This window comes from Danio rerio, chromosome 24 (assembly GCF_049306965.1).
Source record: "Danio rerio strain Tuebingen ecotype United States chromosome 24, GRCz12tu, whole genome shotgun sequence".
NCBI lineage: Eukaryota > Metazoa > Chordata > Actinopteri > Cypriniformes > Danionidae > Danio > Danio rerio.
The window spans coordinates 7,964,599-7,980,061 of NC_133199.1; the positions used below are offsets into that span (position 1 = coordinate 7,964,599).

Genomic DNA, 15,463 nt, shown 5'->3' on the forward strand with positions numbered 1-15,463 from the left:
AACTGGTTGTATAAAAAGTCTGATTTTAGATGTAATTAGAAGTCATTTAAATAAGGATGTTAAGAAATGTAGGGTATAATACTTTAACACTCTGAGGTCACCAGGTCACGCTGGCATAACCAGCATATTTTTTTTCTGATCATTGCAAAAGGCGCTAGGAGTGTCCCTTGATGGGTGAACATTAGCCAGTGGGGGAGTGTCTTTTGTTTTCTCCAGTTGTGAATTATTCATGGCCATTGTCACTCCCATGAATACAACAGTTCTCACCGAAAAACTGAATTTACAAAATGTAAATCATTGTAATATTTTCTTTAATTGATAGAACAGAATAATTTTCACATAATTGTGAAGTAAATCTTTTAGCCTTCAAGACTATTTACTCAAAAGTCTTATTCAGACCCATTCAGTGTGTTATTTGCACCTTATTTCAGCTATATTTTGTTTCTCTGAAACGTACAAACCACATCTTTTTTTTTGTAAAAACCACAAACATTTACATCAATATCTCTCACATATTATTGTAGCACAGTTTGTGCTGAATAAAAAATGCATGCTGACCAATACTATGTAATACGTAGCTTAAATAAGCACACATGTCAGGGCATGTCAAAATGTCTTAGGGGCCTCAAAAACACCTCAGACCCCAGAGAGTTAATTCTGAATCTGGTTTCAGGGACAATTCTTAAATTGTTAGGTCATTCAGTCATTCTGTGGTCAAAAATTACTTATCTTGATTTTTGTTGAGCTGTACTTGATTAAATTGTAGTTGACTGGCTGTCTTGGTAATGCTTTTGGTCCAAATTACTTACACTGTTATAAGGATTTTTAACCTTTTTTTTTAACCTAAGATTTTTTTAATCTTATCAGTTTAAAATAACTTATATTGTGCTAAAACTAAAATTTGGGTAACATTAACAGATGTGTTTAATGTAATCGACTTGTGTGACCTTCACCTTTTTTTGTGGCTTTGGAGGGTGAGGAATTATGACGACATCACTTCCATTTGATTCTCTCGATTCTTCAGAGTGAAGGACGTCTACGTCACTTTGAGCTATTTTGAATATAAGAGGTAAAAAGGAGCTTGAACTCAATTTGTTTAACTTGTGTAAAAAACAGGAGACATATATAACTCACTTTTGTCTTCTGTTTCATCATCCTGTTCTTCAACTTCCTGTTTTTAGATTGATTTAAGAAGAAAACAATGACACTTTTGAACTGGGTTAGCTGACATTACATCTTCCTGTTCTATTATGTTACCTGTTCAGAGTCGCTTCTGCAGCTTCTTTGACTCCGTGGAGTGCTCGGCTCTGACACCGATGCTCTGAAGTCAGTAACAGCATTAGCATCAGGTGATTGAGTAGACATGGCAGAACTCCGGTAAGGTGGAGTTGTGGGTTTCTGGTTGGACAGTGTTGCAGGACGGTGCTTCCTTCTAACTGACCTCGATGGCTGAGCTGGAGGTTTCTGCCGATCTGAACTGGCTTCAGACACCTGAATGGATGGGGACTGATGGGATGTGATCAAATGTCGTTCAGATTTTCGAAGGGGTGTGGATTGGTGAGTGTCAGTGGCTTCACGACCAGACGGAGGCCGAAGCTGTGACTGAAATAAATGAAAGTATTACATTTAGATATTTCAGGAACACTGCAAAATGCAGTTTCCATAACTATGTAACTAAATGTAAAAGAAGAGCAGATTTGCCCCTTAGTTTTTTACAAGCCAGTCTCAAGCGCGAGCGGTTTCGCTTTCTTGCTTGTGCTCGTCCTGCGTCTATATCTGAAATAACAAACTTCTTGAGCACATGATAACAACCTGTGCTTGATTATTGACAAGCTTTTGTAACTTGATCCTGTCAAAAACTGACAAACACAAGAGTGACACACTGAAAAGAAAGGAGAATCTGGAAAAAAAGAGCACATAATTTTGTCAGCAAACATGAACAAACTGCCATGTTTACTATTATCTTCACCTAGTCTACATGTGCTGCTGAAAACTACAGACAAAGATGAGAGGTTTGCACTGACTGTGGGCTATATTTTGTGTATATTTTTATCCTAAATAAAGACTAAATGTATGCTGTGTGTAGTTTATAACATATCGGAGGCTGTAAAGGTTGGTATGTGTTCATATATGATGTATTTATTCATTATGTTATATAATTACAGACGTTACAGTAGGCTATTTCGTCATTGATCTGCAGTTATAATGAAATCCTATTCATAGAAAAGTTAGTAATAAACATTTAAACACAAGTATTTATGTATGTAAAGAGTCTGTTTTGTGAGAAGTGCTGCTCATATGATATGTGGGCGACCCGTACAGCTTTCTCGAGCGAAAATGACGTCTACTGAAACTCTCTGTCATACACCACGCCCACCAAGAGGGTACCCTTGGTAGTGGAAACACAAGCCTGATAAAGGTGACCCGCACCGACCCGAACCGTACCGTACTGTACCAGTCAGTGGAAACACGCCATTAGTACACCACTATTATAAATAAGTATGGTATTAATTTGGTTTAACTACTGGGTAAATTGCTGTAAGACATATTGACATACATATAGTTTGTAGTGTATATAATAATCATCAAAATGAAAATGTCAACGTTTGCTTGAACCATTACTTTTTTCCTGGAACACAGTTGAAAATGTTTAGAACCATGAGCTTTACTCTATAAGAGATACATTGATGCCATCTACCTGTAGATACGTAGATGAAGAGGCGCCCTCTAGTGTACCTAGGGTGATAATGGTCTGTGTTCGAACTGGCTAAAATGTGCAATGACGTTAGCCGCTTCGAACATTACAGGGGGCGCTAAACTGCGGTTTTCTCTGTGTTATTATCTATGATGTTTAACAGAGTAAATGAATGTTCACAGTATGTCTGATAATATTTTTTTTTCTTCTGGAAAAAGTCTTAATTGTTTTATTTTGGCAGTAATAAAAGCAGTTTTAAATAAATATTTAAAAAAATAATAATAATTTTAAGGTCACTAATTATCTCCTAAGCAATATATATTTCAATGGTCTACAGAACAAACCATCGTTATACAATAACTTGACTAATTACCCTGACCCGCCTAGTTAACCTAATTAACCTGGTGAAGAATTTACATGTCACTTTAATCTATCTATCTATCTATCTATCTATCTATCTATCTATCTATCTATCTATCTATCTATCTATCTATCTATCTATCTATCTATCTATCTATCTATCTATCTATCTATCTATCACACACACATGACCTTTGACCTATAACCTAAACAACAAATAAATTTTGTTGTACACTGTTTGTGTAGAGTGAATATGCATAAAGATCTAAACTAAAACATAAATAAAGAAGCAGAAAGTACTGAACTACTTTGAACTACTGAACAATTGAAACCTTTCATTCCATTATACTTCTACATACTGTATTAGAAAAATATGCTACACATTCAGTTGACCTATTATGCCCTTTTTCACTTAATGTAACATGAAATGTGTATGAATAGTAGATAGATTATAGATGATAAGTTTCTGTAGGCAGATGTTGTCATTTACAAACACTCACCCTGGGCTTTGCAATAGGTCTCTGTGACACTTCAGCACTCGGCATCATCCTTTCCTTCTCTGCTCCTTCTCTTTGTCTTGAGGGCACTTCAGGTGACTGGAAGGGGTACTTCCACCTGAGAGAGACCCTCACCATTCCCCTTGGACTTCCAGCAGGGTCTCTAAGCACATAATCACCTGGCAGCAGAGAATATCACTATAAATAATTTTTTTCTCTTATACTCATAGTAGGATTTATGTGATAGACCAAAAAGGAAAAGTGGAAATACTGACAAATTTCAAATAAATGTTTTAATATAATTGTATTATGGTATGTACACACTGATCTATATAATAATAATAATAATAATAATAATAATAATAATAATTCCTTACATTTATATAGTGCTTTTCTGGACACTCAAAGTGCTTTACACATTTTTGAGGAGAATCTCCTCATCTCAACCACCAGTGTGCAGTATCCACTTAAATGACACGACGGCAACCATATTGTGCCAGACCATACACCAGCTGATTGGTGGCGAGGAGATATGGGGATGGTTAGGAGGCCATGATGGACAGAGGCCAGTGGGCAAATTTGGCCAGGATGCCGGGGTGTAACCCCTACTCTTTTTCGAAGGACATCCTGAGATTTTTAACAATCACAGAGAGTCAGGAGCTTGGTTTAACGTCTCATCCCGAAAGATGGCGCTTACTGATCAGTATAGAGTCCCCATCAATAAACTGGCTCCTATAGATCAATGGATGTACAGAAATTTATTCCTGTGATGTCAAAGCTGTATTTTCAGCATCATATAATGCTTTAGAAATCAGTTAAATCTGTTGATTCTCAGTGTTGAAAGTATGGCCTACAATCGAAATCTTGATTAATTGAATCTTTTAACTCGATTACAATTAATGGATGACTATTTTTATTTATTATCACTGACAAGTTTTATATGCTATCTAAAGGCATCTCTGGCTTCCAATCATCGTCAATGTAGTGCAAAGTAAGGCTCAAGAATGAGTCCATTATCCTACTTGACCAGAGATCAGATGTGGCTACAAAGTGGCTGCAGAAGTAGAAATCAGCCGTAGCGTTTAACAGAGCAGGGTCAAGTGACACGTAAGGAAAGTAATTGAAAAAAACATCCTGGAAAAATTAGATCGATTACAGGTTCTGAAGGTCGATTTTGATCACTTTTCGATTAAATTGCCCAGCCCTAGTTGAAAACATTTATTTTTACTAGATTCTCTAGTAAATATAAATAACCACATGTAATTTACATGGTAATGTTCTGGGACATAATAAGCATTGTTCTCAATTAAATGCATACCCACTTAATAAAAAATAAATAAAAATTATTAAGCAGCAGAAATGTTCAAATGAAATGTTCTTGAGCACCAAATAAGCATGTTAAAATTATTTCTAAAAGTTCAGATTACTATTAGAGGATTACCTTACGTTTATATATCAAAAATAGTCATTTTGAACTGCCATATTTCAAAATATGTTGATTTAACTTCATTATTAGTGGGATTTGCCATTAGCATCCAGTCAGAACACTCAATTGCCTAGCAATGTGCATTACAGTAATCCAACCTAGAAGTCATAAAAGCATGAACTAGCTTTTCTACATCTAATACGTTTACATGGAGACCAATAATTCATTAAGACTACTTTAATTAAGAGTCTACAATGTTATAAACAGTGATTTTTGATTAATTTAATCAGATTAAGTTTTGTTTAATTGCAATACCTCTGATTGGTCTGCCTGCTGCAAGGGATCGTAGTGGAATGGGTGTCTTTGCCAAATAAGTGTGAGACGTCTGACTGTCGCCGTCATCAAACACATAGACCCACAGACTTCCCACATTCAGGTATTCTAGTACATCTGTGGTTACAGCTAACGGATAGCTTGCAGAGTCTTCAAAGACAGGATCCACACAGCATTGGATTATGGGTGTAGAATGAGGTGGTAGGTCATAAAGGCGATACGTCAGGTAGGCATCAGGGAGAAGGCCTGGCCAGCGGGTACTGAGACCTACACAGCGCTCCAAAACCACCTCAAGCTCGTTGGGTATGCCTACACCGAAATCATACATCTCCTGAAACACAAAGAACACAATCCTCTGGGGTCTGAGGTGCCAGCATGACCTGGTGACCTCAGAGTGTTAAAGTAATGTACTCTACATTTCTTAACATCCTAAATTAAATGACTAATTACACCTAAAATCAGACTTTTGATACAACCACCCAAATTTTGCTGAGTGGTTCTTTTAACAGTCAAACAAACAGCAAATTTATATCATAGGACACAGAAATTACTATGACATATAGTTTTTAGTCCACATGATGAATTCACTTTTTTCTTAAAATAAAACTATTGAATGCTTATTTCTGTTACTCCTTGAATACAGCTGGGAAAGCACTACTAAATGATTTTTCTGAAAGTTTTTGATGTTTCTTTTTTGTTTGCTACATTATTGGATGCCCCTAGTCACTGAAAATCATCTTTGTATGCAAATGAGCAGCCTGGAAAGTTTTCTACATATTCCATATCCATTTGTGCTTATTTGTTACAGCTGCTTTCCTCTCTTAAACACAAACTTTGGAAGAATTGTTGTCATTATTGATGGTAACAATCAATCTTAATTTCAAAAATAAGTTAACTTAATTCCTTCATGTTGTCCCAACACAAAATGATTGTGTGGAACCTGACATTATTTTTACAGTGTGTACCAGCTCTGCTACTCGAATCTCCAGTGTATTAATGTGACTAGTGTTGTAGTTTTGAATGTTGTTCTCCTCAATTATGTACATCACAACGAATCATTGGTAGCTCAAAGTTTTTAGGACTCCTCATTTGCAGAATTGGTAATTTTTGGGATAACTATACACTACCTTACAATATAATAGTCGTCTATCCAAATTATAGGAACTATAAATAAAAAATCGATTTCTAGTTGATCATTTGGTATCTGAAGTGGCTTATATGAAAGGCAAAGCCCTCTAGATTACGCTTTTTTTACCAAAATACAATGTGATCATGCTTTGATTTTTAATTATTTAATTAGGACAGTAAGGTCTGACTTTGCTTAAACAAAAGTCTTGTCACTTAACAGAAATAATGTCCAGTATAGAATATAAAGTCATGCTGCAGTGGAAAAATAATTAATTTTGTGTATGACTCCTATGAGCTTGGACGGCTGCATCTATACATCTCTGCAATGGCTCAAATAACTTTATATAAAGTCATCTGGAATGGCAAAGAAGGCCAGGAGCACCTTGACCTTCTTTGCTTTCAGGAACTTTGATGTGGAGGCTGAAGTATGAGGAGGAGCGCTATCCTGCTGTAGAATTTGTCCTCTCCTGTGGTTTGTAATGAAATAGGCAGCACAAATGTCTTGATACCTCAGGCTGTTGATGTGACCGTTCACTCTGCAGACATCTCGCACGCCCCCATATTGAATGTAACCCCAAACCATGATTTTTCCTTCACCAGACTTGACTGATTTCTATGAGAATCTTGGGTTCATGCAGGTTCCAATAAGTCTTCTACAGTATTTGTGATGATTATGATACAGTTCAACATAATTCCTCAAAAAAATCTACCTTCTGCCACTTTTCCAAACGATCAACTAGAAGTCAAGTTATTATTTGTTGCTCTTACAACTGAGATCAACGACACGACTTTTGTCAGGTAGAGTATGTACCTTCAAAGCTAACCAAAACACTGCATATGTGATGTGATATTTGGAAGCATTTACCTCTGGTTCCCCATGAGCCCACTCTGAGCCTCTGGTGTGTCTTACAGGAGTTCTACTTGTTACTCGTTCCATCTGAGGTTCAGTGCGTTCCACCTGAGGATGTAAACACACCCAAAACTCAAGGATTCCTATGACTTCCCCATCCACTCCTGCAGAATAAAGGATAACATTTGTTAAAAATCCTGTGGCAAATATAATTAGAATAAACAGCTACTGAAATAAAAATTTGGCAAAGGTAAAACCTACATGAGAATGATTTAAATCAAGCTGTATCTCAAGATTGCTCTGTCCCCTTATAGATCTCAACTCAGGAACAGGAATGGGCACCCTTAAATTTTTCGGAATTATCATCAATATTTAACCTGCTCCCCTCCCACCTATTTCGTTATTTTCAGATTAGACATTGTGCTTCCTCTCTGTTCTCTGAGTTTCCCTCCCTGCCTACAAAGTCTCCATGGGAAGAGGTATTTAAACTGAATGTTCATACCAGTGGGATTATTTCTAAAATATATGCAATTATTTTGTCAAAGGATAATTCTCATAACATTAAAGCTATCAGGGCCTGGGAAGAGGAACTTGATTTAGAGTTTGAAGTTGACTACTGGAGTGCAGTATTGGACAATGTGCGCACCTCCACTTTATGCGCTAGACTTAGTTTTATACAATTTAAAACGATACACAGAGCTCATCTCTCAAAGGCCAAACTTTCTAAAACGTATCCCAATGTTTCTGATATGTGCGATAAGTGTAAACTATCACCTTGTAACCTTAGTCATATGTTTGTATTTTGTCCCAAATTGCAAAATTACTGGATTACTTTCTTTAAAATTGTTTCAGATATTCTGGGGGTCAAGTTAGCTGTTTGCCCTTTAATCGCGATCTTTGGTGTTCCCTCTCAGTGTCAACCTTTAAACCGGAGACACGCTGACATTGTGGCTTTTGCATCTCTTCACGCTAGACGCAGAATACTTTTATCTTGGACCTCCCCACAACCCCCCTCTATTTCATTATGGCTCAAAGATTTGGTCTTCTTTTTAAAACTTGAGAAAATTAAATACATCATCAGAGGTAAGGGAGATTTTTTGAAAAATGGCAACAATTTATTGCATTCTTTAATTCTTTACTTAAAAACCTTAGATGGGGATTGAGTGAAGGTACATGTGTATGTATGTATATGGTTTGTTATTGTAATTTTTTTTGATATAATTTTTTTTCTGTATTTGTATTTTATTTTATTTATTATTATTTTGTTTATTTTATTTATTTATGCATTTGTAAATGTTGATTGTTTTAATTGGGGATTGTTTTGTGGATCATTATAAAATGTAAAATGCTATTTGCAAGAATAAAAATTCCGTAACAAAAAAAAGGAATGGGCACCCTTGATTTAAATGCATATTAATTGTAAAATAAAATAAAAAAAATGTACAAAAACTAAGGCCTACCTATGAGGTTGGTTCTGTTTTTCACTCGTTCACCTCTGCGCTGTAGTGCTTCCATCAACGAGATCCTCGCTCTTCCTCGTGTCAGAAATTTTACCCCTCCGAGCGCCTGATGCAGTTCAACAGCGATGAACCCACCCTGAACCATGAGCTTCTCCAGGTCAAAAGCAGAGAGAGCATATTGCGACGTGAAGCCATAATTTGGCTGACCACCTGACATTAACGAAGTTGAGAGGACTTCAAAATCTAGAAAGCCATAGGTGCAAAAAGTCGCAACCCCCTGGTGCTCTCCTGTGTCTTGTGCCATGAGTCTCAGTCCAAGTGGTGTGAATGTGGCTCCTGTGAGATGGACCTCCAGAAGGGATTCTCCTCCATGCAGATGTGTGATTATGGCACTCTCCACAGTGGGCCGCACTGAGTCTTGTTCTAGCCCTGTCCAGGTGTACTGCAGGGGTATGGCCCGCTTATTGTTTCTAGGGCTATATGCTAACTCTTTGAGCTGAGCTAAATGGAAGCAAAATAAGATGTCAACAAACTTGTGTTGTTAACCGAACAAATATCCATAGGGACAAATAAGGCTAGCAATCACATTTTTCACTTTTAAGTATTTACTATTGTACTGATATATTCATTGTATATTTTCTATAGAGAAATCAATAGCAATATCCAAAATGTGTACCACTTGTATGTGATTTACTGTACTGAATAGGCAGTTTTAGTGTAGCTCTGAAAAGTACAACCCCAAATCAGAAAAGTTAGGACAGTATGGAAACGCAAATAAACAAGGAAAGTAGAGATTTCCAAATTTACTTTGACTTGTATTTCATTGCCGACAATATGAACACAATATATTTCATGTTTTGTTTGGTCGACTTCATTTAATTAGTAAATATACATCATTTCCTGTCTTTTAGACCTGCAACACATTGCAAAAAAAGTTAAGACGAAGCAATTAAGAGCTAGCAATCAGGTAAATTGGATCAATAATGATGTGATTTGAAACAGGTGAGGTCAACAGGTGATTAATTATGATTTAGTACAAAAGCAGCAGTCTTTTAAGAGCAAAGATTGACAGATGATTGCCAGTTTGACAATAAAAATGTTAGAAAGGTATTGAAATGTTCCTCAAAGAAATATAGGAAGACATTTGTTTCAATTTCTACAGTGCATAACAGAGTTAAAAGTTTCAAGAAATCTGGAGGAATTTCATTGTGTAAAGGACAAGGGTGCAAGCCTCAGCTAAACAACTGTGATCTCCAGTCCCTCAGTCACTGAGCATTGCATCAAGAATCATGATTCATCTATAAGTAGTCATGGGCAAAGCAAGACTTCATGAAACACTCAAACAGTTAAAACAAGTATGTTGATGCATCAAAACCTTTCAAAACCCATCTCTCAGCAACACTTATTGCTCATTTTGTGTAATGCTCTAAAACAGCTTTAGCAAAGAAAGTTGCACAAATTGAAGTATTAAACCCCACACTTTAGATTTGAGGCTTCAAGTGATTTAGGCCCCTTTTACACTAGTGCGTTTTAATTTTAAAACGGCGTTTTGGATCAAAAACGATCCGCGTCCACACTAGCGTTTCACCTAGCGTTTCTAAACATATCTCCGTCCACACTACGCCACCAAAAACGTATATAACGTGATCATTCGCACACTCTGGGCATGCGCGTTCTAGTATAAACAGGAAGCATGTGTCTCGCTCGGCATTTGGTTATTGTTAGTCAACAAACGCCAGTTGAACAATGAACGCGATGGCAAAGAAAGCAAGAGAGGTATTTTTGTGGACAGACTAAACGTAACAAATAAATAACTGCACAATGGCGCCTGAAACAGACAACAGTGTAAACAACGCTCCAATTTCTGTGTGTATGTTGTTGTTTACATTACTGTCTTCCGCTAGCGTTAAAGCCATGTGTTATAGTCATGTGATAGGGACTTGACGAATAAGGGAAGGATACGCAATGACACAAAAGCCCCAATCAGGTAGCGAATCTCAGCAGTCCCGCCTCCATTTTCACATGTCTCCATTTTTCCTTATCCACACTGAAACGGAGCAGCAGCGTTTCAGAATGAAAACGGCCTCTCCAGCGTTTTCGAAACGCTCTGTTTTCGGCGTTCAAGAACTCTGGCGTAGTGTGGACGGATGGAGTAACCGTAGCAAAACTTATGCGTTTTAAAACGAAAACGCATTAGTGTAAACGGGGCCTTAGTGAGAGTTGCGGGCTAGCAAGAAGAGATAATGGGTTTGAATCCAGAGTGATTCAAACAGTCATTCGTCAGTCATCCCTATCAATAAGCAATATCACCACATGGGCTCAGGACTACCACAATACGTAGTTGCATCCATGAATGCCAGTAAAAGCTGTAAAAGATGTTCTGTGCAAAAAGAAAGCCCTATGTTAACAGTGTTCAGGAGCTTCTTTGACTGCTCTGGGCTCAGAGGTATCTGGGTTCCATCACACAGTGGAAACGTGTAACGCCACAAAAGAGTCTGTCATGGTATGGGGTTGTGTCAGTGTCCTTGACAAAGGTAACTTGCACTTCTGTGAAGGCACCAATGCTGAAAAGTACATATTAAAAGTAGAGGTTTTGGAGCAGAATATGCTGCATTCTTTTTTAGGAACGACCATGTATATTTCAACAAGACAATGCAAAACCACATTCTGCACACATTACAAAGTCCGGGCTGCGGAGGAAGAGGATACAGGTACTCGACTTGCCTGCCTGAAGTCCCGACCTGTCTCCAATGGAGAATGTGTGATACATTTTGAATAGCAAAATGTGACAACAAAGTACCCGTACTGTTGCCCAACTTATGACTTGTTTGCAGGAAGAATGGGACAAAATTACACCCGTAACACGCATTACTTGGTGCGTTCAGTCTTTAAAAGTCTTTTAAACATTGTGAAAACAAATAGAAACATTACAAAGTGGTAAACAATTTAATGTTCCAACTTTTTTTGAAATGTGTTGCAGGAATTGATGTTTATTTATGCGTTTTCCATACTGTCCCAACTTTTTCCTGATATGGGTTGCAGTAAAACACGCATACTGATCCTGCATCCCAGTGTATTGGTGTCATAGTCATTTATCAATCATTAAAACTACAAACATATTCAAAAAAAAAAAATTTTTTTTTAAGTATAATTCAGGATAAATCATTAAAATCTATTACTGTAATTTTATTATAAAATTTAAAAATAAAATATGTATTTAATGACTGTTTTAGTATTTTACTATTTTATTAATTGTTATTTTTAAACATAAAATACTGATTAAAAATGATTTTGAATCCAACATGCAAAGTAACAGCTATAAAAATCAGACTTTAAACTGTGAATTTATGTCAACTTTCCCTGGTCTCCTGTACTTTGTACATGCTGCAACAGCAGTTTTTTCTAACCTTGCAAATTGCTGATCTGAAGGCCTCTGCTTTTTAACAACTTGTCTTTTTCTTCTGCCCTCCTCCTGTTCTCCTCTCTCTCGCTTTCAGATTTTTCAAGAACTGTCGTCATCTCATTCTATAAAAGAGAACACTGTAATGGTTGGAACACAACACACCCAATATTCTCACTGCAAGCACACAAACCTGGAGATCAGCGTTAAGGCGATGCTGTAGTAATAATAAGTCTCTGGTTTTCTGGAGTTCTAAAACTGTTTCTGCATACGAGGCCTGTACTGCGGTCAAATCCCTTGATGTGTCTTCAAACTTTACATCTGTTTTCAGAAAGCGCATCACACCTTGAGTCTCCTGCTGCATTCTGAAGGCCTAAGAAACAGAAGAATGGAATGAAACAAACACTCTTTTTGTTTGGATATAAATACCCACAGCATTTAAAAACTACCTTAATCTGCAGCAAAGTCTCACTCAGATCCTCCACACTCATATCAAACTCCTGATGGACAATGAAAAGCAAAATATGGAACAAATACAAAACACTTTTCTATCGAATTGAATATACTAGTATCCATATCCATCCGTAAGAGTACCCATTCTCTTTTTCTATGTGATGTCATTTTATCTTACTTTTGTAACTGAGTCTAATTTCTCTTGCAACAATGTGACTTCCTGTCTGTGTTGCAGCACTTCTCGCTCCAAGCAGTCGTGTTTTTCTCTGAGGAACATAACCATATCTGAAAACAGAAAGTGAGGAGATGTGTGTGCATCAACAGTGAAGAAAATAAACATCAGGTGTGTTTTGAATTGTGACAGTCCAATCTGACTGCGCAACTAATACAGAAATTTGATACTGTATATGGCCATATCCTATATGAACGTGTGCATATTATTATAGTTGATATACATATTTAAACATATACACTTACTGGCCACTTTATTAGGTACACCTGTCCAACTGCTGGCGAATTTCAAAATCAGCCCATCACAAGGCAGCAACTCAATGCATTTAGGCATGTAGACATGGTCAAGATGATCTGCTGCAGTTTCAAGTGAGCATCAGAATGCGGAAGAAAGGCGATTTAAGTGACTTTGAATGTGGCATGGTTGTTAGTGCCAGACGGGCTGCTCTGAGTATTTCAGAAACTGCTGATCTACTAGGATTTTCACGCACAACTATATCTAGGGTTTACAAAAAAAGTTTGAATCACCTCAGACTGATTTCTTGAACATGAAAATGAGTTCACTGTACTAAAAAGGCCTCCACAGTCCTCCACCAGATCTCAATCCAATAGAGCAACTTTGGGATGTGGTGAAACGGGAGATTGGATCTTGGATGTGCAGCCGACAAATCTATCATGCTATAGATGCTATAGATGCTATAAATGCTACGATGTCAATATGGACCAAAATCTTTGAGGAATATTTCCAGTACCTTGTTGAATCTATGCCACGGAGGATTAAGGTGGATCTGAAGGCAAAAGTGGGTCCAACCCGGTACTGGTCAAGTGTACCTAATAAAGTGGCCGGTGAGTGTAGGTATAGTTCATTGGTTGAAAAAAATAATAACAAACTCAAGAACTTTTTACGCACTGAGGAAGGCATTGAGCTGACAAGTTTGTGGTTAGATTATGCCCCCTGGTGGAATTGACACAAACTGCTATTACACCTAAACAGTTTACTAATAACTTTGTCCCATGGCGGTGTCACACAGGGAGGTAGTAGTCATTTTGAACTGTCACTCACTGTATGTGAAATCCAAACAGGATCTTTTTTAACAGATTTGTGGTCCAGAACTGATGTTGCTATTTAATGTTCTGGCATTGCAAGACATCACTACAGGTTGGACTACAGTACCTTTATCTCGCTCCTTCTCCTTTTTAACTTGATCAATCTCATGCCTCATCTGTTCTTTCTCCTGCTCCAGTGTTTTCCTTTCACTCCTTGCTTCCTCCAGTCTTTCTTTAAGCCTCTGAAGTTCCTCTCTCCATCCTTCCTCTCTTAACTCTTCCTTTCTTTCCTCTTTTTCTTCATGTTTATCTCCTTGATGGTTCTGGATGGACATAGTGCTGTGGTGGAAACCATTGATATAAATTATTACAAAGCATATAGCTTTTACTCTAGATTTTTTCCATTTTCAGGTTCACACATTGTTTATTAGTTACTTGATTCATCCAAATCTGGCTCAAGAAGACTGCTATCCTGCTGTTTAGCTGTTTATAGATAATAGAATTGTTAAGAATGTAGAATAGCTTATAGAATAGCTGCTGCTATTTCCAAATCTGCTACATTTGCAGAGGATTTATATGAAACTTTATTAACAAAGAACTGGTTTAGTGCTGCTTTATAGCAGAATTTGAACTTATCTTATATTTGATAAACTCTGCATTATTCATTATATTATTTGCCTTGTTATTGCAGTGGATTTGCGTTGAAATAATCAGTATTATGCAGAGTATTATGCAAATAAGAATGACTTGTTTTACAGGATGGGTTTAGGGTAAAAAGACAAAGATTAAAAGCCAGTTTTATAGGTTAAATACAAGGAGGATGGGATAAAACTATATAAATAAGCACAATTTAAAAGTGCAGAAAAAGCTGGCTATTTCTCAAAGCAATGATTCCCCAAAAATAGAATTTGCTGTTAATTTATTCACCCTTCAGCTATCCAAGACGTAGGTAATTTTCTTCTAGTAGACTGTAGATACAGTACATTAAAAGATTATTTTTATTTTAGATAAAACCCTTTATTTAAAACCCATTAATAAAAAAAATCAAGACAAACAAAAATGATTCTCCTAAATGACACATTAAGATTCTATGAAGCAAAATGAACAGGCTGTGCAAGAAATGGTGCATTATTTAAAACAGGGGCGCTCAACCCCGTTCCTGGAGATCTACCTTCCGGCAGATTTCAGCTCCAACCCACACCTGAACTAATTAATTAGGACCTGAACATTATTAGAAAATTACAGGCAGGTGTGTTTGATCTGGGTTGGAGCTGAAATCTGCAGGCACAGGGTTGGTCATGACATGGGACACATGGTCAGGGTCAGGCATTTCTGTGTGGAGCTTGGATGTTCTATGCATGTTTCTTCTGGGTGATCTGGTTTCCCCCACAGTCCAAAGCAATGTGCCATAGGTGAATTTAATAAACTAAATTGGCCATATTGTATGTGTGTGAATGTGAGTGTGTATGGATGTTTCCCAGTACTGGGTCGCAGCTGGAAAGGCATCCACTGTGTGAAACAAATGCTGGATAAGTTGGTGGTTTATTCCGCTAACTGGTTCTAACTGGACCACTTTGTTTCTG

General features: G+C 37.2%; 1 protein-coding gene across 11 annotated transcripts in view; it reads right to left on the reverse strand.

Moving 5' to 3' along the window:
- The window catches only part of rpgrip1 (RPGR interacting protein 1), a 29,581-nt gene that overhangs the window by 3,749 nt on the left and 10,369 nt on the right, over positions 1-15,463 (reverse strand). For 7 of the 11 annotated variants that reach the window (XM_068217154.2, XM_073941421.1, XM_073941424.1 and 4 more), the window contains 12 exons: positions 14,008-14,219; positions 12,781-12,887; positions 12,599-12,649; positions 12,343-12,522; positions 12,157-12,274; positions 8,750-9,250; positions 7,305-7,453; positions 5,294-5,642; positions 3,556-3,731; positions 1,258-1,602; positions 1,135-1,171; positions 954-1,051 (listed from right to left, as the gene is read on the reverse strand). In XM_068217154.2, the coding sequence (XP_068073255.1) occupies positions 954-1,051; positions 1,135-1,171; positions 1,258-1,602; positions 3,556-3,731; positions 5,294-5,642; positions 7,305-7,453; positions 8,750-9,250; positions 12,157-12,274; positions 12,343-12,522; positions 12,599-12,649; positions 12,781-12,887; positions 14,008-14,219 (2,323 nt within the window). Of the gene's footprint in view, positions 1-953; positions 1,052-1,134; positions 1,178-1,257; positions 1,603-3,555; positions 3,732-5,293; positions 5,643-7,304; positions 7,454-8,749; positions 9,251-12,156; positions 12,275-12,342; positions 12,523-12,598; positions 12,650-12,780; positions 12,888-14,007; positions 14,220-15,463 lie in introns of all 11 variants that reach the window. The other 4 variants (XM_068217153.2, XM_017353944.4, XM_073941420.1 and 1 more) reach the window with 1 other exon arrangement.